At 42.8% G+C, this 27,925-nt stretch overlaps 1 protein-coding gene across 4 annotated transcripts in view; it reads right to left on the reverse strand.

Annotated features, from left to right (window-relative positions):
- The window catches only part of RREB1 (ras responsive element binding protein 1), a 124,510-nt gene that overhangs the window by 16,937 nt on the left and 79,648 nt on the right, over window positions 1–27,925 (reverse strand). For all 4 annotated transcript variants that reach the window (XM_071736488.1, XM_071736489.1, XM_071736491.1 and 1 more), the window contains 4 exons: window positions 24,705–24,849; window positions 23,422–23,561; window positions 9,281–9,470; window positions 4,793–7,535 (listed from right to left, as the gene is read on the reverse strand). In XM_071736488.1, coding sequence (XP_071592589.1) covers window positions 4,793–7,535; window positions 9,281–9,470; window positions 23,422–23,561; window positions 24,705–24,849 — 3,218 coding nt within the window. The remainder of the gene's footprint in view (window positions 1–4,792; window positions 7,536–9,280; window positions 9,471–23,421; window positions 23,562–24,704; window positions 24,850–27,925) is intronic.

Consider the following 27,925-nt stretch of genomic DNA (forward strand, 5'->3'; position numbering starts at 1 on the left):
ACATTAAGTGACTAGAACAAGGGAGGGAACAGAGTGCAGGAAGAGTTGAAAGACAAGTCAGGATTGTGTAGTGCTATGAGGAAAGCAGTCCTTGCAAGACATCTTCATGATGAAGAAAGAGATTGTAAGGATAGTTACTTATAAAAGGAGATCTGCTCTTCTCCCACCTTCCACCTCACACCCTAAACCTCTGAACACCCCACAGCCAGCAGCCTCTTTGATACAACATTGTATGTTTCTTACTTTAATCTTCTGCAAATTGGTTCTGTTCAAATTAACATCTCAAACCATGCAAGGGATTCCCCACATCTCGCAGACATCTCAGGCACTTTTCTTTCTCTTAATTTTCTTTCAGTGTCAACACAATTTTTAGAAGCATCAAGGCACTTTTTGTAGGCTTTCAAGTCACTCTTTCTTTCTAGATGCCTGCTAAATCAACCATAAATGTATGGTTACGAGTACAACCACTTTCTGCACTTTTATTTGGCTTCATTCACAATGCAAATACAAAACAGAACTTCAAAGTTGAGCAGAAATCCTTTTGCCTCATGATAACCCAATTCCTTTCCACATTTCTTTTCAAGCATGCAATGACAGGATTAGCTGGGGATTAATTACTTGAAACTCAACCTGCATCTCAGGTCACAATTTTCTCATATTTTCAGCCTCTAGAACTTCTGCCTCAACCAAATATTTGTCATACAGACCAATACTTACAACAGATATGGTATGCTTCTTTCCACACGAATATCCTCAAAACCTGAACAAAAATCCCACTTACTCTTCAAACTCCAGTTACAGTCCTATTCCCAAAGGGAAATCAGCACAGGTCTCCAAAAACCTCACCTTCAAAGGCACATTCAAAAAAGCAGTATTTTCTGCCTTCTCTGTTGTACCTGAAAGGCTACTGGTTTTCTGATAAAATACACGTATTCACTGGAGGATAACCTTAACAGTCAGTTTAAATGCGATGTGATTTGATTTTTTAGTAACTTTTTTTGTAATAGTGGTCATGGGCTGGATTAAAATACATCTGTCTACATACCAACTCAGAACTGACTGTCTAGACTGGACACTTCATGGAAACCAGTCATTTGAAGGGCATTTTTTTCAATATAAAGGGTCATCTAAATAATTGCAGCATGTAAGAAGATTATTCCTTAGTAAAGATACCTCCTGACACCATTGTCCTAGTGGAAACACATTATCACCATGGTAAGGACAAATGCTGCAAAATAAAGATGTCTGTAATTCCACTTTGATTTAAGTCATAAAAGAAAAGAATAAAAATGCCTCCAGTCCTCCTTTTTTTGAGATGTCTCCTCCAACCAACAGAAAAAATTCAGGTTTGGAGGCTAGGTGCAACTGTATTCCACTTATTTATTTATTTATTTTGCATATAGATCTTTCCGTGTCCAGTTCATCCCTGTTATAACAGGAAAACAAAACTAAACAAAAATCAACCCCCCTGTTCCATTAAATCTCTTTCTCCAGAAACTAAACTTGGGCCAAGTAACATCTCACAGTATCACTCTGAAAATATCTTCAAGTGATTCTTGCAAAAACCCTTAGATTATCTATAACAAACCAGTGGCAAAAAAGGGCCATTATTTTTAATTTATATTGAACCTAGTCTGATGCCATAAAAAGAGCAAAACTAACTGCACCATCTATAGGGCACATCTTACTTGCTGCACAAGAGCAGGGGAAAAAAGCAGAAAAAAAAATAGGCAAATTGAGTTGAACATAGAAAAGTAAATTAAACAATAAAGACATCAAGAGAAAGAAAGTCTTAAAAGCAAGTGTTCAAGCATGTTCAAACAAAACACAGTACTGTATCAAATGCTGTATAAAATCAAGCTAAGCCAAATTCCCAGTGCTCCACTCATGAACTTTTGCATTAAAATAAAAAACAGCAAGAAGGTGTACGCTTCTTCAGGGAAATGCTTTTGAACTAAAAAACACACAGTGGTGTTGAAGAAAGAATAAGCAGGGGGAAAGCTTGCACAAGAGAGACTTCTGGTTGCATGAGGGATGTAGGTTACTAGCAGCATGCACATTTTGTACTTTGGCAAAAGGTTAAGCGTATGATCTTGACGCCACGTGAAAAGGAGTCCTCCGTGTTGAAATCTTATTGAACATGAAAGACACACTTGCAAAAATCTTTTCATGTGTGTATAAGCATAGTTTAAAATTGGTAATATATTGATACTTCTTAAATGAACAAAATTATACACCTTTTTCCCAACCCAATAATCACTCATCATTTGTTTAGGCTACTCACCCAAATAACAACTTCCCTACCAATGGATGGAAAGGAGACAGCTGCCACTTTTTAACTCAAATGGCTGCTGCCTTTTTTTTTTTTTTTTTTTTTTTTAATAGCAGTGTATTACATAAATGTAGAAGACTGGTCCAGCTTCCCTGCAGTGATTTGCTATGCAGCAGATGCCCAACACATGCAGTTTGGAAGCAGATCACCAGGACTCTCATCAGTCTCACCCACATGAGCCTCTTGGCCCCTTCTTTCCCCAGGTCAGGGAGCAGTCATCAAGTTCAGACAATAAAGCTCCCCTTTTCTTTTTACAGGAAGATTAGTGAATAGCATTTTTTCTTAACTCCTCTTAAAAAACAGAGCTAACTAACAAGTCACTGCCTGTGAAATAGGTGGGGACAGAAATGATGCACTGTACTACAGCACAGCAGATTTCTCCATCAGAAAGCCAACTCGCCCACCCAGAACAGAAACCCAACAAACCACTGTATCTATCATGCAGCTGCCAGACTCCTCCCATGCCATCAGCACCTGATGATCAGCACCACAAAAACACAAGGCTCACTCTACCTGAATGTATCCTAGCACTTGCTTTGGCACTAACTCCCAGGTCTAAATCCATTCAATCTTCTTGGCTTACCTTTCCCTCTCCTCTCAAGTAAGCTTCATCTACACTGCTGCCATGGGAGCTGCTGCAAACTCCCAGTTTAGAAACAGAGAGCTAGTGTCACCTGAAAGGTGACGTGCCCCAAGGTCTGTCAAAGCTTGCTGTGAGTTAGGCCTCCTGCAACCAGTCTCCCTCAACACTGTGGTGATGCTGATGAGGAAAAATCTCAGAATTATCACTGTCAGAGTCCACTAACCGGAATCTGATTATCGCCACGACCTTACAGTATCACCAAAAATCCTGTATCTGCAGTCAGGATCCAGCCCTACTACAGCCACAGTTGCTTGTCTTCCTTGTGAGGACTGCAGCACAGGCTTAAGGAACGGACAGTGTCTCCTTCCAAACCTGGTGGTGATAAGGGAGACAAGTTTTACCAGTATACCTCATGGCTGAATGCGTTTTTCCTGTCTTTATTAAGGGTTTACACCAGTGCTGCTACCTTGGAAGTCTGCCACCAATAAGCAGGTCAAACCCCTTAGTCTGTTAAAAGCCTCTCTATTGTTTTCTGTCTCATGAACAGTTCTTCAGTAACTATATATTTTTTTTGGAGAGCAGGGTGTTAGAAAACAATTGATACGAATAAAGAGCTCTCCTTCACCATTGAAAGCAAACTGTATGCTTAATAAGATGAAATAATTTGGGCTCTGTGGGCCAGAAAACAATAGCCTCACTGTTGCACTGATACCTTGCAAGTTATGTCCTCATGTCACCCAAAGCAAATTGTAATAGGGACTGCTCCACAGCTCAGATTCCCTTTAAACCTCTTAGCTAACCTCTTTTACCTCTTCAGGTTTCCTTCTTTAGCACAGACATGAATCAGTTGCTTCATGAAACCTCAATTCCATGAAAAAATACTCAATTATGCCTTATAAGGCTGCACTCAGTTTCCCAAAGTTTCTTACAAATGTCCTTAACTATCACTCTACACCAGGATTTTGCATTGTATAATGAAGAAAACAGTATCAGCAACTGTGACTGACTTAAAAGAGAGCAACAGCCAGTAAAGGTTTGTCCCCTCTCTCTGAGGATGATGAGAATCTACTCATTACTTTATTACAGTGTGGGTGGGAAAAGGGCTGAACTTCAAATCGACACACTCAGTGCAGCATTTTCTTTATAGCAAAGAATGAAAAATAACCCCAAACCTAGAATAAATCTCCCTCCCCAATTCCTCCTTTTGGTTACACCAGGTTTGAGGCTACTTACACAGTGGCACAATATTAAAGACTTCATATACATCTCCACGCCTTAGGGCATAAGCCCACCTTTAGTTGTCTAGCACTGAGAAGAAACCTGTCCTAGAGGCATGCTACTACATAAAGCTTAGGATGATGTTTTTCACATCCTCTCTTCTTTATCTGTCAAATAAAAGCCATGGTAAGAAGAAGTATGCTAAACACTGCATTTTCTTTTCCTTCCACAATTCCACACTTATTTGCTCTCATTTTTATGGATCTTTTTAGCATTACTGATGCAGATCAATAGCCACTGGAAGCAGCTGCACAAACCACCTAAGGCAAAATGAAATATTCAACATGCATGTTCACCTTCAAGATAAGACAACAGTAATAGAACACCTGAAACTAACATTTCTTCCAGGTACCTTAAGTCATGCCACTGAAAACAAATGGGTTTTAGCAATTTAATTTGCCCCCTTGATACTCAAAGGCACAGAAATTATTCCATTGCTGAAAAATTTACCACCACCACCACTATACAACACCAACAGCTAGGGATTTTCTAAGGAACAAAAAACACCATTCAGACATCAGAGAGAGACAAGGAAAGAAGATCCCTCCATAGTGAGGCCATTCCATGAGGAACATCCTCAGGAGCTACAATCCTCTTACCTGTGTGAGTGAGCATGTGCCGCTGCAGGGAATTTGCCCATGGAAAGACTTGAGGACAGTAAGGACAGGGAATATTTTGCAGGCAGTCTGAGTAAGCATTCCTCTTCCCTCTGAGCAGCTGATCTTCGGCAGTTTCCTTCTCATCCTCACTTGTTCCATTTCTGCCACTTTCTTCCTTGAAACTGTCAGTGGACTGCAAAAATGGGCTAAATTTATTAGTGTCTGTGGTAGCCAGCATCTTCTCAATGCTGGCAAACTCCCCACTTGACTCCAGATCCACACCACTGCTAAGTTTAGGCTTATTTTTTGTTCCTTTCTTTCTACCTCTTTTCTTAATCAACCCAGCATCAGCAATGGGAGACTGCTCTGGATCACATGCCTGAGTCAGGTCACTGGGCAGGCTGGAGTCTCTCTGAACTGCAGTCACGATTGTCATTTTTGCTTTGGCATTCCCTGATTTGTCACACCCAGTGGAGCAACTCACTGCCATGGGACTGGCATCTGCAGCCTCTGTTTTCAGCAAAGCGGGAGCAGAAGACACAGATGAAATTATCTGTGCAATGGAAGCCAACGGTGGCAGCTCTTTAGTTACTGAAGGCTTTGGCAAGAGAGGTGGTGGTGGTGGTTTAGGCCTCAAGGGTCTCAGCAAGGCAGAATTGCCAAGGAGAGCCGGGGAAATGATCGGGACAGTCAAATGCAATGAACCTTTCAGTGGCTGGGGATGTCTGACAGCCCTGTTTTTCTCTGAGTTCCCATTGGCACCAAAAACCAAAGGACACTGCAGACAGTTGTACGCTTTATCAGTGTTCCCAGAAGCAGCCAGCTCTTGATTCCTGGCTTCACATGGGACATCATCTTTATCATTCTTCAGGCCTTTGGGGATGGACAGGTCGATGGGCTCCATGGAACAGTCATAAAGGGACAGGGGAGAAGAGCCAAATAGGTTCTCCTGCTTCACTTGTACAGCACTCAGGTTTTTGTTCTTTTGAGAGAAATCCAACGGCTCATCAAAATCCATTGGGAAGTTGCCCGTAGGTTCAAGTTTGATGGGAACGTGAGATGATGTCCCAAGCAAGAAGCCATTCTGTGGCTCCAGGAAAGGAGTCATGGATTTGTGGTCCATGTAAGTGCTGTCTTCCAATAAAGGAGGGTCTGTCTGACTTTCCTGGGCACTGCAGTCCACCGCTAAGATGTAGTTCTCAATTTCCCTTTCTTGCACATGCAAATGCTGCTTGAGGATATGGTGAATGCAGTTTCTCTTGGCTGAGAAAGCTGTGCCACACTCCTTGCACTCAAAGGGCTTCTTCTTCTGGCAACCGCTGTGCGTCCTCATGTGGATGCGGAGGGCTCGGTAATGCTTCAGGTCCTCGCCACACAGCTTGCACACGGTGTCTGGGGAGCAGAAGGCATCCACCATCTCTGCTGCATTGCTGGTGACGTATTCAATGTTCTTCTCTATATCCTTCCTGGTGACTTTGAGGTGCTTCTTTCGCAGGTGCCTCTCACAATTGGCTTTCACCGTGAAGGGGTAGTGGCAGATTTTACAGATGTAAGGCCTCTCTCCGCTGTGTGTCCGCAGGTGCCGGATCAGCGCTGCCTTGTCAGCTGCGATGTAGTCACAGATGTTGCACTGGTATGGGGAAATGCCCAGGTGGGATCGGATGTGAGCTCTCAGGACACCGGAGAAGGCAAACACCTGGTCACAGAAACGGCAGGGGTACAAAACTTTCCTCATGGCTGGGGCTTTTTTGTTTGCTGCCCCTGCAATGATGGCTTTGAGGTCCCCTTCTGTTACCTCTTGCTTGATCTTTGCTTCCATGCTCAGAGGCAGGAGAGCTTCGATGATGCTATCCTGCTCCAGTTGCGTCTTCATCTCGTGCTGAGTTAAAGGCTCTATTTTGGGTTGAAGGAGCAACTGCGAGGAAGGACTCGATTTGGCTCCTGGCTGGGGAAGGTGAGAGTTGGAGGAGGACTCCACTGAGTTTTTGATCAGCCTCAGAGGGGGAGGTGGGAGGCTTGGGCTGATGCAGCCAGGGGAGGCTTGCTGGGCACTGATAAGAGGAGGAGGTGTGGAGGTTGCGACGACTGTTCGGGGTGTTACCAAAGGCTTTGGCTTCAGTGGTGGCATATGCTTGAAAATGGACTGCACTGGGACAGAAGGTGCCTTAGAAAGTGGAGGAAGACTGATCTGAGGAGGAGCAGAAGAAGCCATCTTCAAGATCTGCTGAATGTCTGCTAGCTCAATGGCAGACTCATTGGAGATGGGTTTTACCACAATACTGCTGTCAGGCTGGATGATAAAACCCTTCTGGAAAGGCTGCAGGGAGAGGAGCTTTATGTTTTCCTTTGTAGGAGGAAGAACTGAAAATGACCCTCCCATTGAGGCAGCTTCCAGAGGAGAGAGGCTGAGCAGACCAGTGCTGCCGGGTTCCTGAGGTAGGTTACTCTTCAGTGCTCTAAGCCGCATTTCTTGGACCTCATCTTGTGTATTGTCCTCCTGCTTGACAGGCTTGATGTCTTTGGTGTACTGTAGGCCCAAGGATGCCATAAAGGCTTTCTGGTCTGGGTTCTCGCTGGGTGGGGTCGTGGACTGTGGCTTGTGCTTGTCTTTTCCCTGATCCACCACATGAGTTTCTGTGTGCAGTTTGAGCGCTGAAAGCATGGGGAATGCCTTGTTACACGTCTCACAAATAAATCGATGGAAGTCACTGATGCACCTTCGCAAATTCGTTTCACACCAGACCTGCATGATGTGCAAAAAACAATTTAGAGTGAACATCTCAAACTGGAAAGCCATCAGACGTTGCTGCAAAACAAAACCAGCTCACTCTTCTCTGCTGCCCAAATGAAGGACTTTAGAGCAGCCATCACCTACCTGGCACAGAGATATCCCTGCTCCACAGCCTTTGGTCATCTGATGTATCAAAAACAGAGACCAATTCTCCAAAAGTTCCCTTCTATAAAGGCAGACTTCTTCAGAGGGCTATTACGACTCTCAAGTACTTCTCCATCCTGAGCTTTCCCTTCCAGAAACCTCTCCCACTTCACTGACAGGACAGGAGCCTCAGTAGACTATACTGCAAACTTCAGTAATCTGGACAGTAGAACTACCTCCTTTGGCTTTATAATTACAAAGACACCAGGAGCAGAGGAGAAAAACCAAAATAGAATCCAAGAAGGTGAAGCAACAAAAATAAAGCACCCCAAATGCAAATCAATGAAATGTAGAGCCCAAACCAGAAACACTTTGGGTTGGATTATATTTATTCTCCCAATATAAATGCTCCCAACATACAGATTTTATACCTGCCCCTGAAAACAAACATGAATCCAAAAGCTGTATTTAAATGCAAAGGTTTTACACATCAAGGAAGAGTACAACTGATAAATTAAGTGAAAAACTGGCAAGATCTTTATATGCATCTTGTTCAGATACTTCATAGGTCCTGACTCACAGTGCAAGCAAAATGATCACAAAAGGGAAGTCCAAATATTTAAATCCCTTAATAACTTCCTGTGTCTGCCATTAGGTACAGAAGAAATAAAATCAAATTATTTTAAAAGCTCTCTCTTCTCCTCACTTTTAACTTTTCCACAAAAACTCTACCAGAGTTACAGAATGACCTACATGTTGTTCTTAACCAGGAGCGAATTTAAGATCTACCACCTTGCATCCAGAAGAGCTGGAAATAAATGATTCAATCCCAGTAGAATATGGAAAGTTCAGATACTAAGACCTGATGGATTGTGCTGTTTCTTACTTTTTTTTTTAATATAGATATAAATAAGCAGCTTCATCCACACCCAAACCAACCAAGGCACAGGCAATGTTTTACAGAGGGAGGAATAATACCATTCAATGGAAAGGTTTAAGGCTTTCAAAAAAATAATTACAGGTTTACAGACTACCTCTCTGCCCTTCTCCAGTCAGTTACCCTCAAATGTGCAAAATGTTCAGAACTCACATAAGGACCATATAATAGAAAGTTACTTGAGAGTGTTTTGTGAAGTCACTAAAGAGACCACCCTTCAGTAAGTAGGGTGACTTCCCAGTTTTTCATGGGAAAACAACAAAATGGCATTTTTGTTACAGTAAATTAAAAATCTATAATGCCTTCCTTACTATGAGTCCTCCCTATTGATTTTAAATGTGGGATGGTTTAGGAAAGGTGAGAATTATGGGGGAGGCTGGAAGTGGCAAGGATCAAATACAAATCAAGGTTTCCTTCAAATTATTTTTATCAATCTTTACACTAGTAGTTATCCACTGGAATACTGAAAAAAAAATTACAACAAACCCCAGTCAAATATACTTTAGATGAAAAAAGAAAAAGGAAAGACAGGAAGTGTTTGAAGCCTACACAGTGGTAACATGCTTTTCACAAAATATTCTATACCACACCTCTCCCTCATCGAGGACGAGTGTTTCAGTGAATTCAGAATGAACTTCATCTGTTGGTACCTCAAGCTATGAAAAACAGAGCATACCTGAGAAATGCGGGGGAACTTCCTACAGGAGAAGTCCGTGAATCCCAAGTCATGGAAGCCAGCTGGAATTGAAGGGTTGTTCTGAATGAAAGGCTTTCCCATGGGATCTCTGGGAAGTTGCTTGTGGATAACTGCATTATGGCGCAGTAAGCCCCGATGAGTACGAAAGGTAATACAACAGATGTCACACCTGGAAAGGAAAGAAACAGAAATGACTTACTGACTGCTGCATGCTGAAGAACTACATTCTTCTCACATTAAGCCAGCCTCCCTTCCCCTGCCCCATGATACTAAGAACCTACTAAATGCAAAATGAAGCCACAGTGTGTCAGAAACCTATCACCACGTAAAGTCTATTACAGTCACATTCGCTTTTTACCAGTTTCTGGCTATTAAGTTCACTGGAAGTTCAAAAAATATAGTGCATAATAACTGAGCATCCTTTGTGGGTAGATGGTGAAGTGGCAGCTCAGACCACAGCCTTCTGACAATGATCTTATAGTCTGACATAAAATATTTCAATGGCTTTACACTGTTTTATTTTTACTAAAAAGAACTATTAAAATAAAAGACTTTAAAAAGTCAGTGACAAGGAGAGGCTAAATTAGACCTAAGCAGAGAGCAGCTGCAAATTTATAAATAATACCTTTTTAAACTACTGTTTGAAATGTACCACTGCATACCACTCGAATACCTATGTATATATTTCCTCCATGCTGACTTTCCATAAACATTCACTGATTTTTCTTAAAGCTGTTATGAGAAGTATACTGTTCTGGAAGAAAAACTGGTGCTCCTTGAAGAGGAGGAGAGAAGGAAGACCTGAAATAGGTTAAAAATTTCTGACATGCCTCAGTTCCCTTCACAGCCAGCATGCTCCTAAGAAAAATGGAGAAGCAACATCCTTTCCTCCCTACACCTTATTGCTATGATTTCTCGTTTTCCTTAAGTTCTCAAATTCCAAAATCAGCTAAACAAAAGTTTTTCACATAAAGTAGACTTCTATTAAACAATCAGAGGTATTGGAAATACAGCTGTGCTCCAGGCAGTAAGGACCACACAGCAACACCTGGCCAAGACAGCAACAAACAAGCCCACTGCCTTTTAAATATTTGGAATTTGGGCTCTGCATCATCACAGATCATGTCCAATCTGTACTGAACAAGCGACAGTTTCATTCCTTGTGGTTCAGCTCCAGCTTGCAACCAAAGCATGAGTTTCACAGAAGCAAACACCAGTGAATGTGAAGCAATGAGATTGTCAGAATATTTTATAGGCTTGGAGTTTTTCACATCTCCCCCTGACTCAGTTCCCCCCATGCTGTCTTCACCCTCCACATCAAGGAAAAGGACATGTGCCTACTCATTAAAAAAACATCCTGCAATTAGAAATTACTTCTGACAAATTCCTGAAACCACTCCCTCCCTGTCCTGTGTCTAACAAACTCCATTGTTGTTCTTTTTATCACTACATAAACTTCCACAGACCTTTTTTATTCCCTGAAAATGAAGAGATAACCAATCACCCACACAGCAATCGGACTCAGTCTCTGAGTGGTGAAAGGAGCAAGTGTGAAGTATATGTAACACAGCCTTTGTTATCACGGTACCCAGAAGGCTGGGACATAAATATTATGTGCTGGAGGTTTAATCTGTTTTATCTCCCCTGTCAATTTACTTGCATCCTACCTTTACAATTATTGCCAGCATAGTCCCTGCATTCCATTAAATATGGAACCAATGCCATTTACAAAGCAAATGTTTACTTAAAGAGGTCTGTTAAATATGACAGCAATCTCTGGTGGGGGTGGGGAATGCACACACGTAGCACTTCTCCACTGTCAGAATCTACAGCTCTCCTCCAGCTCACTTGGCACCACCTATTCCATGAAGCAAAGCTTTCACCTTCAGCAAAAACAAAAACACAGAACCACCAAAACCACCGGGGGAAGGAGGGCCTTAAAGGGTTAGAGCAGTCACCTGAAGAACTTGCAGACTACTGACATAATTCTTTTTCAGAGGTGAAGAAAATGCCTTGCATGAAAGCAAGCAGTTCTTCTGGCTTGCTCCTCCTGATACATTACCAAGGGCTGGCAAGCAATGCTCTTGCCCCACTAGGAGGATCACTGGTGGTCTGTGGGGCCAGCTGTTCTGCAGAGAGATGCAGACCCTTACCTCAAGGTGTCATGAGGCAGCTCTAAGGTCCCTGATGTGCCTGGTGTCTCCTGGACCAGTGACCAAAAGCAGCAGCTGTACCCCATGTGCATGATGGGGCAGGCACAGATACTGTTGACAGGACCACTGGGAGAGCTTGCACCTGCCATGCTACCCCCAGGATCTGGGCTGAGCAGGAGCCAGCACTCTTGGGCAAGCAGCCAGCCCCACACACACAGTGGGGAGGTGAGCCTCATCCATTTTATACTCCCCCACCTCCTTCAGCACTGCAACATGCTGATTTTAAGCACTGGTTTGTTTAGGGCTCCTATCAAAAGCTGCACTTGAGAGTAAATCTTTCAGAGCAGAAACCCGTGTGAAAGTCCTTCACAGTACACCTGTATCATCTACTATGCCTCAGGACAGTAAAAATTTGCAATTTAAAAATGGTGTTTTCCATGCAAAGGGAACCGCCTTCCATCCCTCGATACACAAGTACTGTATCTTGAAAAACTTTTATAATGCACAGAATTAAACAACCCTGAACATTTTTCTCTTTCTTCCTTAGACTTCTCTTATTCTCCTTGCTGTGAATCAAGAAGCAGCAAAAAGAGAAGTTGGGAACAGGATTAAGCTCTTTTTCCATTCAGTCCAAATGAAGCTCCTGGTTGAAAGAAGAAACATCCTGGTAAATCACATCTGTCATCTCAAGATGCAGGCACTTCAGAGCATATAAATACACTGAATGCTGGCTCTGCACCTTCCCCTGGTGTCACACTTCACAGCATTGCACCAGAGGGAACCATGGACGTCCTCCCTTTTCCCATATTCCAGGCACATCTGCAGATGCAGCCGCAGCCTGGGGAGCTGGAGTCAAAAAAGCTCTTCCTGGGAGACATTTGGAGCAGCCTCTCTGGGGCAGGCCCCCCAGGCGAGCTGGGTGCTGGCACCTTGTGCCCCTGCTGCTCACCAAGGACAGAGGAGGTCACTGAGAAGCTGATCCTGATGCCAAGGGGTGCTACTATGCCACTGGCTCAGGAGGCATCTCCAGCTCTGCAGACCTCACTTGGGCTTGTCAGTCTTTCCTACAGATGCAAACTATTTAAAATATATGGCCTGTTTGCCCAAGTGTATGCACAATTTTTATTTCATGTGTGTGTGTTTTGGTTTTGTTGATCTCCCTCCCTCTCACCTCAAGTAAGAAAGGAGTCTGAATTTCTCTCAAATGACATGACTTGAGCTATGAATAAAATTAGCAATGCAGATGCAGATATGGACATGCACCACCTCCAAGAAAAACTTACAGGTATTAAGCTTCAAAACCTAACTAGTTAAGGCAAGCATCACGCTGCATTTTGACTAAGGCTTGTGTTAATTTAAAATGGAGTAAGCTGCCATGCCTAACAATGCATTAACTGGAAGAATTAACTTTTTTAAGGAAGTCTAACCACTTGTCATCTGTACTATTTTCCATCTCTAGGTAATGTCAATGCCCACAGTATTTTTAAATCTAAAATCACAGCCTAAGAAGGACAAGAGAAAGGAATACTAGATATACAAACATCTTTTTCATATTGCTTAAACTGCTTTTTCTAAAGTAAGTTATATAATTGTGGAAAGTCTGAAAAGTCCAGCATATCAAGTAAAGCAACATGTGGTAGTACTTTGCTCATTATGAACTTAAAAAAAAACAACAAAAAACAAAAAAACCCAAGAAGAAACTAAGACACTGAGAAAAAAAACCCTTCCTTAAAATTTCACAAGTCTGCTCGAGTAGTGCCAAGTCAAACATGGATCGTACTGCTGCTGAGAACAGAGATAGGAACAGGTTCTGAGGTTGTCAGCAGAACAGGCAGAGCAATGGCTCAACACCTGAGCAAAGATAAAAGCACTCTACTTGCAAGGTAAGTTTCCAGATGTAGCAAATAAAAGTTGCTGTGTTATCATGTGACTGGTAGCCTTGGCCATAGTTTTCCATTTTTCTGTAACTGCGATTACAAAGCAGAGAGAAGAAGGCTGTTCAGCTCCAAGTACAGAGATTCAAATATTAATAAAAAGAAAAAAACCCTGCTTTTAGCAGCTCAGAGTGCTTTAAAATAAGCTTCATTCTCAATTGCCTTTATGTTTCAGTCATTCATACCTGTACAGTGTGAGCATAATACTGGGGCTATGGATTTCTGGCTGGTGAGAAAACAGAATTGCTTAAACACAAAAGCAGAACCGAAGTGTAGCAGTGTGACAACAGTACAATGACCAGGCTGACCTTGGTACTCAGGCCACATATCACAACAGGCAAGTCTGTTTAATTATTACTACACCAGTGCACCTTTTTAGTTGTTTTTGTTGTCTGCTTTGTTTTGTTTTTTTTTAAATGCAGACAAGGTCTCTGTGTAAAAACACACCATTTAAAAGCTTTCTACTAAAATAAGTTAGTATTCTTGAAACCCGTAATGCTAATTAGGATATAAAAGTATTTTAACAGGCTTTAGGATACAGTCAATGCTTTGTGCAGCTTGTTCAAGAGGCAAGCCAGGATTTGCTACACTTATGACAAGGGGCACCCATGCAAGAAAAGTTTACATAAGTGATGCCTGTTGCCTTGCATTACACTTTCCTCTGAGCCAACTCCAATTTGTCAGCAATAGAAACAGCTTTTTTTCTTTAAGGAAAGGAAGGATATTTTAAAAAGGAAATGCAGAGACAAATTTTGAGAAAAAACCGATGTCTTAAATTTGATGAAGGGTAATTCAGTCAAACCCTCAATCCCTCTAAATTTTAGATTTTAGTAGTCAAGATGCAGATGCCAAATATTTATATCCATCATTCTGCTACCAGGAAATTAAACAAGCACTATACTGCACTACCTGAGACTGGCAGTGTGAAAGGGAAAGTGACATTTAGCATTCTTTTACTTCTGAAACTCCACAAGAGGAGACTAAAACCTGAAGTATTCAGCCATGCAGCTCATTAACACTATGTTGGCCATGTTGTAGATGTCAACAAATAAAACCAATGTTAATTTCTAGGCCTTATCTAAAATAAAAAGCTTGGTAGCCTCTTTGTTCCTTTCCTGTATGTGCTCTTTAGCCACTGCCACAAAGAGAAGGAAAAAAAACAAGAATGAAACATATCCTGAGACAGAATTCATAAACACAGTTATGTTATTAAGTCATCTAACTCTTCCCACTGAAATCTCTAGTATGTACCATACATACATTTCTACCTTTGTTGCTAGCATTTCCCTGTATGTCTCACATTATTTGTAGAATCAATGCAACTCCCCTTATGAGCAAAGAAAATCCTATGCTGACCTAAAAATAATACAGCTGGGCAGAAGAGAAAGATGGCTGATTCCCTGCCATTGACTCATGTCTGCACCAGGGCAGGAGCAGGCTCCCAGCCTCCACACCGGTAACATGCACTGCAAAGGAAGCCAACAAGGAGGGGGAGGTGGGAGAAAGGATGATTTTAAACATAAGGGCTTTCACCATCTATGAAAGAAAAACTAGAAGGTTAGAGATATATTCCCCTTCAGTAAAGGATTCCTTTGCTTCTCTTTCACTTCTTTTGGGGCAAGGCAAAGGCAGTGAGATGAGAGAGTGCAAATTGGTTTCTTCTCCTGTGCAACCCCACCCAGATCCAGATACACATCTCCTTTTGGATGAAAACCCCTTCCTGGCCTCCACACCCAGGGCCCTGGGAAATAACATCCAACAGCTGCACTAATCTCTCCCACTTGTTGCAGATGAGTGATGGAAAAGCAGCAGTGCTGCGAACGCCACTCCTGCCTCCCTCCCAGGGATCCCTGTGGGTCCTCCCGCTGTCCTGCAATGACCGTTCCTCCCTCCTTCCCCCGCAGCATCACAGCACGTCTGACCCTGAAAGACCTGCTGCTCTCCCACCTCCACCTTGCCCAATGCTATGGTTCAGTGCCAAAATGGCAAGCAGCACAGTAGCACTGCGAGCCAACTCCCTGCTGGGTGTAATTGGCTGCAGAGCCTTCCCTTTCCCAGTGCACAGAGAGGTAAATACAACTCAGGAGAAGTTCAACGCCGGCTGCTTCACCTCCTAAGCAGAGGCGGGACTTCTTAACTCTTCCTCCCTCCCACCTCCCCACTGGCTGTCCGACTTTGTTACCAACGTGTCATGTGGCTCCCTTTAATCCTCTCCCTCAAAGAAGCCACCCTTGGATGCAGCAAAGACTGAAACCACTGCGCCAGCCCTTCTATTAATAGAGGGATGCACAATGCTATGTGCATTCCTACAGCCGCGCCGTGGTCCAGGCGAGAAAAGTATCATGTAGGAGCCAGAGCAGATGCGATATAAACCAGGCTGATGTCGTGCTTCAGAAACTTGTCGGCATGCTGGAGAGCCAGGGTCCATACCAGCATAACATAACTCCCAGAGGCAAGAGTATCTCAAGTGAATTTAACAGCTATACAGTTTAATAAAAAAGGCGTGAGCCATGCTGTGCCATCTTTTAACTTTCTTTGTGTATGAGGAAAGAAAAACCTGGAAAAAAAGATTCCACTTCTTAACAGTGTACTGAATTTCATGTACCAGCAGCACTTCAACAGTGCCAGAATGAAATACCTCTTCCCCAGTGAAACACTAGCTTACTCTACCATTTACTTCAACAGTATTAACATGCAACTAAAAAAAAATAAAGGAAAAATGGGAGATGTCCTGCACACACTTCCACAAATGAGGTAATTCATTTTCTCATAATGACCTTTTTGCTTAATAGAAGTTTTAAAAACCAGAAGTGTCAACAAATTGGTTGGACAGAATCACAGCACAAGAGCTGAAGATCAATGTAAATAACAATAAAGGGTTCAATAATAAGGACAAGCATACCTGGGGGAAAAAAAAGCCTGACTTGTGCAGTCCTCTACAGCTACCAAAATTGGAAACTGCCCAGCATCCAGAATAGAAGTCATTATTTGTACACACAAACTGAAGCGGACCTTCTGGTATTCTTTCAGGGAAAGAAGAAGAAAGCTCTTCCTGCCTTAAAACACATTTTTCAAATATGGAAGCCAAGTACTTGTACACTTTTAAAAATAATGGCAAGAGTTAAAATAATCTGTCTACTCTGTTAAAAAGGCAACAGTGATTTTCACAAGTAAGATAAAAAGAAATCTCTCTGTAGGCAGTTGTCTATCCTGTAGTCATTCACTGATGACAACAGGGGCAGCCAAATCTGGACTGAACACCCTTGCCTTGATCTACATTCACAGGTAAGCTGTGCTCAGCACGCAGACATACATGGCTGCTAACACTAGCAGCAGCCAGCACTTTTGAGGGAGCCTGCACATGAACAAACTCTGGTCATCAGGATCAGGCAGGCATGCCAATAACCTATTCTGGCTTAGCCCTCTTTCCCTTCTGTATTTCCTTTTACGAGAAGCTTTCCTCTGCAGTCAGCTTTGCATTTTACCCACTTTCTATTCTTGCAACCAAGCTAAGATACTCTACACCATGTGACACATCACACAGTTTCACATGAGAGCATCACTCCCTGTGTCCATTCACTATCTGGTATTTTTACTTAGCTGCTCTGGATTCCCAGTCTCCTCGCACAATGAGCTTCCTGATGTGAGCTGACCACTTCCAGGCTAGCACTGGACTAGTGCTGCTCTTCAGATGTTTCCTGTCTCTCTTTTCTGAACACAAACTTCAGAAAGCATTAAAAATGCAGTTCTGGTCTGCTTTTGCAAGCCAGCGCACAGCCAGATGCTCAACTCACTGATTTTAATTCTCCATTTGCACAGTAAAACGATGCATTCACCAGTTTGCTTGTATACCCTATCCTTTGCCTTATCGACATTAAGATTTGCATTGTACCACAGCATGTTTTTGGTCCTGGTGTTCACCAGAGCTGGATTTCATCATCACCAGCTGCCTCATGGAGTTACCCCTGCACTGAAACTCAGTTCCTAGTCCCTGTGACTGTCAGCAAGACACTGAGCAAGCAGTAGGCAGAGTAGAGCAGAGCAGGAGAGTCAGCTGAATTGGGGATGCCACACAACTGCCCCTTGTGTACCTCCATCCTTGGCTGTAACATGTCTTGTAGCACTAACTCTGTTAGTAACTCCAGCAGCAGTTTCTACCTAAGTTATCCTTGCTGGTACAGTTTCAAACAATGACTTAGAAGGGAACTATTGAGGCCAAAATATAGCATGCCAAAACCAAGGGTCAAGGAAGCCCATGAATGCATCTATGCTGGAATGCTCTCCACCTCTCTCTCGGTACTCAACAGCCCTGTAGGATAACACAACCTCAGAATTATCCAGCTGCATTAAAACTGCACAGCGTATTTTTGAAGTGCTAAAAAGGAATGAGGCTTATCTATGTGCACACCAACAGTTGTGACAGAGATGGAATAGTATGAAATTTCACAGTGCTGCATGGAGACTAGTTGCCATTCATCCTTCAAGTTGCTTCCAGTAACAATAGTCAGCTACTAGGAAAAAACTTCCTCTCCTCACAATGAACTCATTTTTGTCTCACAAGTGATATGAATTTCAAACAACATTTAGTGTTCAAACACATTCATTCTTTTAAGTTTGTAATGTCACCAACACCCTCTTCCCACAAAAGGCTGACCACGTGTAGAGAACAACATGCTTCACAAAAATGAAGTCAGCAGGATTATTCCCTACTATATAAGGAGAGAAAAAATAGAAAGTGAATTCCTAAAGTTGCTTAAGTAGGCACTGGGCAAAAACAGGAATGAAACTTAAGGGGCTTTTTCTGGTGTGTTTTTTCTTTTACATCCTGTACAATGTACTTTCACTCAGTCACATTCCTGCTCTGTACAAAACTTGTCTTCTTCTATTCCTTTCTACTTCTGCTAATGACTGTAATGATATCCCTACACTTTTTCTTGGCTATTTTATCTCCACAATGCCGATATGCAGAACTGCCCTAAGAACAGTAACTGGGCAATAAACATGTAATATTCTAAGTAGCTGGATTAATTTTTACTCAAAGCCCACTTCCTTTTGTTCTGACTTACACAGGGCCGCTCATGTGCCTTAGCTGGAATGATTTAAGATTGAGACAGGTGTCCCACCACCTGACATCATGCACTGAGAAGTAAGGATGTTCTGGCAAAGGGAGAGATCTGGTGATCAGTCTGGCTGAACCACAAGCTGCATGTGCCATCATGTGAAACAATCCAGCCAGAGTCCAGGAGACCATCCCCATGGCACTTAAGTCCTCTGTACCTTCTAGGTCAGGTAAGACCTAGACACAATACCATTTTCCACCTGGGAGTATTTTCAGAAACAAGATCTCACAGCAGTTACCTTGGCAAAACTGGAGGCAGATGACAACAGACACCAGTGGTCAGGGTGTCCTGACACTTGCATTCCTGGACTTGAGCTCTTCTGTAGCTGTGCCTGTTACTGATCTAACTGTTCAAAACAACAACTTTCCACGGTGGCATTCAACCCCTAGCCAATTTGACTTTACAAGTTTCAGCAAAACGTGGGTAGGCTTTTTTGAAGAACAAGGCAGACTGCAAATGGCTTTTGGTTTTCTTTGTTTGCAAGTACCACAGAAGCACATTACCCTGGGGCTAGAGAACTGCTTTTGCTGTCCTTGTGAAAATATGCCTGGGATTTGGCAAGTTACAAGGCTTAATATATTATATCACTGTTTGGACATGCTCTCTAAGAGGTCAAAAAACTTAATATGCACTGAATCCATTCATGGCAACAGGCATCCACTAGTTCTGGTCACTGGGTCAGCTCAGTGACTGAGGCAAACAGTGCCTTTCACACTCTGCAATGTCTCTTTTATTTCTTCTCTCCTATAAGAGAGGAAGGCAACTTCTGTAACTGAAGGCAATGCCACATGGAATCAAATGTGATTAAAAAGTCCCCATAACACTCACTAAGATACAGGCTTTTACCATGTTCAAACTGCTTAAATATCTATACTGAGAAGTGATGTTGAAGTATGTCTCTGAGAAATAAGATAAACGGTAATGTTACCACCACCTTCCTCCTCTCCTCAGGAAAATAGACAGACATGAAAGACAGCACACAGGTATCCTTGCTGCTTTGAGGAAGGAAAAATTAAAAGCCTTTAGCTGTCAGTGATGAAGGAAAAATTAAAAAGCCTCTAGCTGTCACTACAGGCAGTGCTGTAAGAAATCTCCTGGAGGAGAAGGAGAGGAAATATAAAGGGTATGATCTGGTTACAGTGAGATCCAACAGAGGAATTTTACAGTGCATGTATTTTTTTAAAAGCCACACGTTTTACTTTAATCCGATTCCATTGTACTTTCCAAAGGAAAGAGAAGAAACCTCACACAGAGCCTCGAGAGGCTTCTCCCCAGGAAATCCTCAAGTCTCCTTTGCTTGCACTGCTGATGTTGCTCAAAGCTGTCTGTCAGGCGACCTTTACAAGCACATTACCATGTTTGACAGCAACGCTCTGCCACAAAAGTTTCCAGGGAAGTTACTCCGCTTGGAGAGGTTTCTCATTTTCCCTATTGGCTGCACAGCGTTTCAGTGCTCTGCTAATTATATCAACACTCAGATACAAACTCACCAAAATAGATGGTGTCCTGAGGCCCCAGCTGTAGGGTAACAGACATCTTCTTTAAATAATCCAGGTAGAGAGGTGAACGGGGTCAGAAAGCACCCCGGGGCCACCTCCTACTGCTAATGGGGACTGCAGACAGCCTTGCTAGGACCAGCTCATGTCACTAATTAGGCTGCAGGTCCTAGGGCTTCAAAAGGGACAGAGACTGACCAGGGAGGGTAATGCCATGAAGGCAATGCAGTGCAACAGCCCATTGTCAGTGGGACAAAGGGCCCTATGTGCTCCCAAGAGCAGGGCAGTTCTTACCGTAATTAGGAGACAAAGATGCACGATTTAGGATTTTACATAATCAAGAGATACTCTCCCAAGAGGGAGCCCCTCTCACACAATCAGTGGATTAAGTATTGTTTATTCTGCGGCAAGTAAACAATGAGGTGCTCCCCTGCTCGGCGCTTTACATGAAAAAAGCAGTAGTGGGGAAGGCAATGAGGGGTGTCATTTCATCTGACTTTGAACAGCTAACCCTGTGATTTGAAGTTGTTCATTTGCCAATATCACGAAGGGCAGTGGCCCACCCTGTAAATTAGCAGCTCACACACTGATCCAGGGCCGCCAGACAGCCTCACCTCTCTGCTACTTAGCAGAGGGGGGCCAGGATAGACAGACTCTGGTGGGCAAGAGGCTGTATTTACACAACAGCACTACAATGACAGGATTAAGGGACCAGAAGCAAGCCACAAGAAGCTCCTGCACACCCCGGCACTTCACTGCTGCTGGGGATGCATCCCTGTATGGTGGTTGGTACCACTGTCAAGGCAAATGTACACTGGTGCATCGCTCCAGAGACAGTGCTGGCAATAATTTTTATACTAGCTACTGGGGGAGCAAAAATGAGTCAGATGTTTGCCCTGTGGTTTACACAGAAAGGCATGGCTAGGCAGATCAAACATCACTTATTTTTGGTCATAACAAAACAGTCTGTGCGGGGCTACCCAAAGGGATAGTTCCAAACTGTCTGTCAGACCCAAAGCATCAGGCTCTGGGATGCACAAAGTCTGATACCTGCCTTACAGAAGTTCAGTTCCAGTGACCCTACTTTTAGAGTACTGGCAATTTCAAGAGACTGAGGGTGTTTTGCTCTCTGCCCTTTGCTTAGAACACTGCTGCTACACTTTTTTGTTTGTTTGAACTTTAAGGAGAGTTCTTCCTCCTTGTCCCCTACAATAAGGAAACACAAGGATTTGATGAATGCAGTTTACTCCTCCTCCATGAGCTTACCCATACATACACACTTCTCCTGCTCTGATACTCCAGCAAAATATTCTATTTTCTTCATCTCCTTCACACAAAACCCCACCCTAACTGAGAGGGTTATTTCAGTCACATAAACTGAGGACTGAGAATGGCCCACCACATTCAGCCTATCTTGCTGAATCCTACAGTACTGCAGAACCCTGGGAACCAGAGGACTGCAGCCTCTGGCTGCCAAGTATTTTAACCCATTTTATTTCAGGATGAAAGATGAAACTTTTAAGGCGACACCTTAACAGCAGCCTAGACTGCTCTGCTTACTAGAGGATTTTCTGTGAGGCTGGGCCAAGCAGATAGTGTCATTTGACTTGTCTAGACTAGGACAAAAGGTGCGTTTTAAACCAGACAGGCAGAGCAAGTTCCATTTGAATATGTTAGGTGACCAGGCAGAGCTACAGCTTCCTTGTACTGCCCTATCTCCACTGACATGTCTTAAATTGCTAAAGCAATCTGACAAACCCCTTTACCATCATCTGCACAAGCCCATAAAGAGTAGCATCCAGGCATCACCCTGAACTCACAACACAGAGCTTGACAATCACAGCTTTGATTTAGGGACATGTTGCAGTCATCATTGCTCAACATCATCAGGGGTAGCAAAACCATTTCAGGAGAGAGAATAAGCAAGTGTCCTAATCCTAGAGAAAGAGCTGCAGGAAGAGGAACAGCATGTTTGCACAGCCAGTGTGTCCTTCTGCCTTGCTGCAAATGACTGCAAAACTGCCAAGCTAGAAGGGTATCTATTCTGTTATCTTTAATCTACACTCAAAGCAAGTAAATCCACCTCACAAATCTCCTCCATGGCATATAACTTTGCAAAGAAGTCATCTCTTCAGAGAAGCTTCAAAATGAGGCCAACACCAGGGTAAACCTAATATGGCAGCTGCTTCCTCTAAAGTGCAAAGTGTATGGCAAAATTATCTTCAGCTCCATTTTGTGAGTGTTACAGAGCTCTTACCCAAGAACAGCTGTTTCAGTTTTGCTCTATAATGAAAATTTTCTTCATTTACTTCAATAACAGCAAACTCCATTTAATCAACTACAATTCACTGGACAAAGTTTAAGAAAAAGCTTTCCAAATCTTTTGCCAATAATTACAGCACTTACAATGCCTTAAAAAAGTATTTCACAGATATTTACCAAGGTCTTCTAATCTTTTTAGAAATGGAAAATTTAATAGAATTAATCCCATTTAATAGAATGGGATGGCTCTGCTCCATCCCATTCTATTAAGACAGTGTATTCAGTAAAGAGAGTTGACTCGTCAGATACTGAATTACGCATCCTTCTGAATTCAAGAGTCCAATGTCCTACAGTAAGCTAAAAATGCTGACAAGTTTCTAGAAATGGATAGTCTGCTTTTCTAAAATAGTAGCTTTTCTTCATGTTTAAACTAAACTTGGAATATCTCTTCTATATCTTCAAGTATCTGGTTCTGCATTTTTCTGTGGTAAAAATCAGTTTCATAGAAGTTTCAGGAGTCCCAGGGACAATTACTTGAACTGAAACACAATACTCAAACACCTTCTCAAAAAATTAGTAAGTATTTTTCCTTTTTAAGAGAAGCTGACTTAAACCAAAATCTCTATCATTCCCAAGCCTCAACAGGAAGAAAATAACACATAGCATAACACATCTTATTGCAAGTCTAAAACCAGGAATTCCTCTGTTTTCATTCACTCCCACAACAGACAACAAAACCTAGCTGCCTTCTTATCCGCAAACAGGAGAATGTCACAGGTTGGTACCTGAATACTTTTATCAAGTTTTGCTTAATATTTTAAGCATTAACTTGTTAAAATTCTGCAGTGATTTTATTTTACAGTGTTACGTAACAGCAGTGATGGCTTTAGAGGGGAAGAAGGGGGGCTTTAATTTTTTCTACAAACATTCCTAGCTATCAACTGGCAAGATTTTCTGTATTTGTGAAAAAATAATAAAATTAAGCCCTAGAGCACTCTGGTGACTTACGATGAAACAGAAACATGTTTAAAATCTGTTCAAAATCATGAAGGGGGAGCAGTTAACAGTGTGGAGGGCTGAATGGCTCCCTGCTCTTCCCAGCAGGCTCCCTCGGGCCATCTGGTGACCAGAAATGCCCTGAGAACTGTTTCTTACCTCAGTGAATTATCTGGATGTGTCTCCATGTGGGACTCCAGCCCATACTTGCAAAAAAAATCTTTGAAACACACTGGACAATGATAAACTTCCTCCTCAGCCTTCTTATCCCCTTCACCAGAGTGGCCATCCTCGACAACCTTCAGAGAGAGGGAAAAAAACCTCACTACACCATATTTTAAGTAACAAACCAACCATGTAAGCCATTTGAAGTCCTCTTAAAAGCAAAACAGTGAACTTCATCCACAATTTTGATGCAGGTGACCAGAAATCACGCATTTTGACAACAGAATGAGTGACACAGCCTCTGCACATGTGTGAGAACATGCATGACAGAAAAGAATCTCAGCAGGAGATCAAATGAGTGTGTGTCTAGCTCACAGATTCGTCAGTACTAAGAAACTGCAGTTTGAACAGCTTCTAAACCCCTGTGAGTTTATATACCACTGAACTAGCATTCTTCCCCCCTCAGGAAACCAGGCGAGCTGTCAGCCCCAATTATTCATGCCACTGAGATACTGCCAACTCTTAACTCAAGCGGTCCAGGGAAAAGCAGTGAACTTCTGCATGTTTTCTATAGCCCTCTTCTGATTGCTGGGAGGAAAGCATGCACAGAAACAAGGGATACTAGCTTGCCATTTAGAGATAGCAAGCTGAAAGGGTCAAGTTAAGTTTGGCAGCCACCATATATTTTGTATTGTCTGAAATGTACTAAAATATTGCATAAACAAAAACCTAATGGAAAATGTCTAGCCTTCAAATAAGTATTTCTCTTGGAAATCCAATAATGCATGATTATGCTACAAGGAAAGGGAAATGTACTACAGATTTTTTTTGCTCCAGGTCAAGACAATACCAGACCTCAGTTATTGCTATGTTTGAAGCAAGCTCTGTTCTTTTTTAAAAAAATTCAAATTACTACCCTGCAATACTACTTAGGAAGTAATTGGGAGAAAAAAAAACTAGGCAAAAAGATTAATTAGCAAAAGAATAGTTTATCCTCTTGTCATCTACCATCAATTATCACAATGATAAGCAAAACAAAAATTATAAACAATAAATAATTGAAAAAAATTATAATTCTTTCAATCTCAGAAATCAGAAATTAATTTTCAGTCTCAAACAACAGTGTTGGCCACACAAGAAAATCATGGCATCCTAACTATATACAGGGCTGGAACAAGACCACATTTTAATATTCCCACGCTGACTGCATGAACACAACCACTGAGAGTTTTAGAAGGTAGCCAAGAAACTCTTCTGCTTCATGGCTCATAAAAAACCTTTTTTGCAGGTGTCCTCTCCTCTCTGTCCATCTCAGCATCATGACTGAACTTCCGTTTCGATGATAATCGCCTGCGCTTCAGCGGCGATGGGGGCGTTGTGCTTGCTGTGCTGTTGGGATCCTTCTCGTGAATCTTCATGTGCCTGAGCAGGAGGAGGAAGAAGACACTGTCAGCAGGCAAACTGGGGCAGAAAGTCCACCTGAGTTTTAAGCCCAACACTACTTGTAAGGTTTGCTTTTACAGGATACCAGCGGAGATCCCATAAACCAGACTGCATTTCAGAAAGACGGCTTGGGGCATGACCCAGCACGGGCCCTTTGCACCACCCAGGACTGTGCCAGGCCACAGCAGGGAGACTGGACGCTCTCCCCCACCCCTCGACCCACAGCACAGCAATTGTACCACTCCACTTGGCCCTGAGAGCATTGTGCCCACCTCTCATCATCCAACAGGCCCTGTTTCTGCATAATACTGCACAGTAAACTACAGGCCTGGCCTCCCAGTCTTGTGGCAGTCTGGTAAGTGAAAACCTGCAGCTCAGCATCCACTTCTCCCAGTGCAAAAGGGAATCTGCCTTCCCTTTTATCATTTCACAGTACCCCAAATGAATCAGTATATGCCAACATCAGAGCAACACTTCTTAAATACATTTGTTTCCTTCTCATCCTTAACACATTAGTGCACCCCAGTATCAAATTTCAACTGCAACTTTGAAGTCAAAAATCTATCTGGTCATACTCTTAAGCTGCAGCAGGTTTGGCTTGCTAAACACTGTAATGCCAAAGCATGTTCACAAACCTGCCTCCCCAGGAAAACAACTACTTACTGTCACAAAGAGACTGAAAAGTGGAGAGGGACAAAACAGCTCAGGAAGCAATGTCATGAATATCTGTACAGTTGATCCACTTGCCTCTTTGTTTTCCATATTTGCAACCTGAGGAAGACACTGCCTTCTACTTCCAAGCTCAAACTGTGTACTTTTTTTTTTATTTATTTAATCTAGGGCCACTAGCCTCACTTCAAATTTGCAGAGCTTAGGGAAAAAAAAAATCAAACTGAAGCCCCAAAAAACAGTGGAATTTTTTCCTTCTAATAGATATAAATGGTAGTGCAGGAGAAAGTCTTTTAGGACTGATTTCAAAGCAGCACAAGAAAGACAGTATTCATGGAATCTGGGCACATCTTTTGGAAGTCACATCCCCAACTCAGCTCAACACCATGCCATTTAGCTTGACTGCACACCACCACATTCAAACATGAGAAAATATTGTAACCTAGGCAAGTCTCACATGTCCTCATAACTGCTTGGGTGTTAAGACATAAAATTGGTTTTAGTTTTGCCAAGGGCATGATGCTTAAACATTACACACTGGACCAAACAGACCCATGGGCAGACTCCACTGGAGCTGCTGGAAGGACAGTGTCCTCACACTATACTTTTTTTTTTTTTTTCCCCATCTAAACTACCATCTCAAACTACAGCCAGATGCCTGAGGGTGTCATGTGGGAACAGCCTCAAGCCAAAGTCATCACATGTGCCAGAACCAATGTGAGAATAAAATGGCTGTTCAGCTACTGCCTGTTTTGAACAGCCGGCACAGCTGGGGCTACTCAGAGGAGCCTACTCATCTCCCCAGTAACCCTCACTTGTAACACAAATGGTGGATGGACACTGGTGACACCTCTCAGTCACACCATGAAAGGTTCAAGGAGTAGAAAGCATCTGTGTGCAGATGTGCCCATCAGGTTTGGCACAGCATCATGGAAACATTGCTAAAATTGTCTGACCTCTTTCCCTGCTGATTGCCCCACTGGGAACTCCAAGGGTTTGGCTCCCTCCAGGTTCAACAGGACCCAAGGAGAAGATGGAGAGCTGACACAGCCTCTGGAGTGCAGTGCACTCCCCTGTCCTGCTCCTCTGATAGCCCCACCACCATATAGCCACCACAGCTAACTGATTTATCTGCATGAACTCAGTGCTACTTTGTCCCACAAAATCTGTGAAGAAGATACCTACAAGTACTGTACTGCCTCACTTTCCTTATTCTTTTTTTGGTCTTCCCCCCCTCTCCTATAGCACTCATGTAACTTTTTCTGCTAGCTAAGTCAATCCCAGAGCTTCCTACGGGTGATAATCAGCCTGAGGAGCAGTTGTCTGTATTTATACAAGAATAAGGGAGAAGAAACCAGCTACTTTTCTCAAGGGTTTCTGTCCAAAACAGTTGAAGATAAAACTTCAAAAGCATATGGGAACACCAAAACATAGTATTCAGTTGCATGGGCAAAGCAAAACCTGGAAGGTGGTTTGTCGTTTTTGGGGTTTTTTTTTCTGTTTTTCTTTTTGCTAAAGGCTGATTTCCAGTTTAGATGAGCTCTTGCAAGTGAGACAGAGGCTTTTGCATGTGTCTATCCCCCATCTAAACACACACACATGCTTAAAGTTCTGCCAGACTGGCTGATGCACAGCTAACATTATTTGGCCGGTTAATATTCAGAGACTAGAGAGCAACAGCAGTCAAGCTAAATCACATCCACCCACAAAACAAACAAATGCTATCCATTAAGAGTGGGACTTTTTGCTCCTGTATTACTTTAAAGTCTCCTTTCTGCTGGAAAAAAAGAATGAAGAACTCCTGCTTAGTAGCTACCCGTGCAAAACAGCTTCCCCGTGGTTGAGAGTTCTTTCTTCTTGCCTTCTGTCCACCTGTTGAACTCTGCCTACTTAGATGGAGCTGTTTCTACTTGACAGGGGTGCAATGGCACATCCAGAGTGTACTAACAGGAGAAACTGTTGAGATCTCTAGGTTAGTGCCAGTCCAACTTGACACCTCTGCTTGGCTTAACTACTGTATTCAAATACACTGGCTCCTCCAGGTACCAAAAGCAGTCCAGCTGTGTCTGCAATATAGTATCTATACTAGCAAGGCAGGGTTTGCTAACATGGGTGCTGCACCAGTGACAGGGCTTCCTTGTGTCTGGTGCCAAAGCCATCAGCTGCCCCCACCTTGCAGTTCTCCTTCCTGCAATATGCACACTTTCACCATGCCCAAAAAGCCAGAGCAGAATCTGTACCCACAGCAAGGAATGTGGTAATCCCTTTGTGTTTAAGTTTTGCATATTTGAAAGGAAGCAGACCTAGCTATTGGGCTATAAACAGGAAGACACTCTGACTGCACCTTTGACTTTTACTGCGTAGGTCAAATATCAGAGCCACTGTG

The sequence above is a fragment of the Heliangelus exortis genome, chromosome 2 (genome assembly GCF_036169615.1).
Source record: "Heliangelus exortis chromosome 2, bHelExo1.hap1, whole genome shotgun sequence".
NCBI classification, from domain to species: domain Eukaryota; kingdom Metazoa; phylum Chordata; class Aves; order Apodiformes; family Trochilidae; genus Heliangelus; species Heliangelus exortis.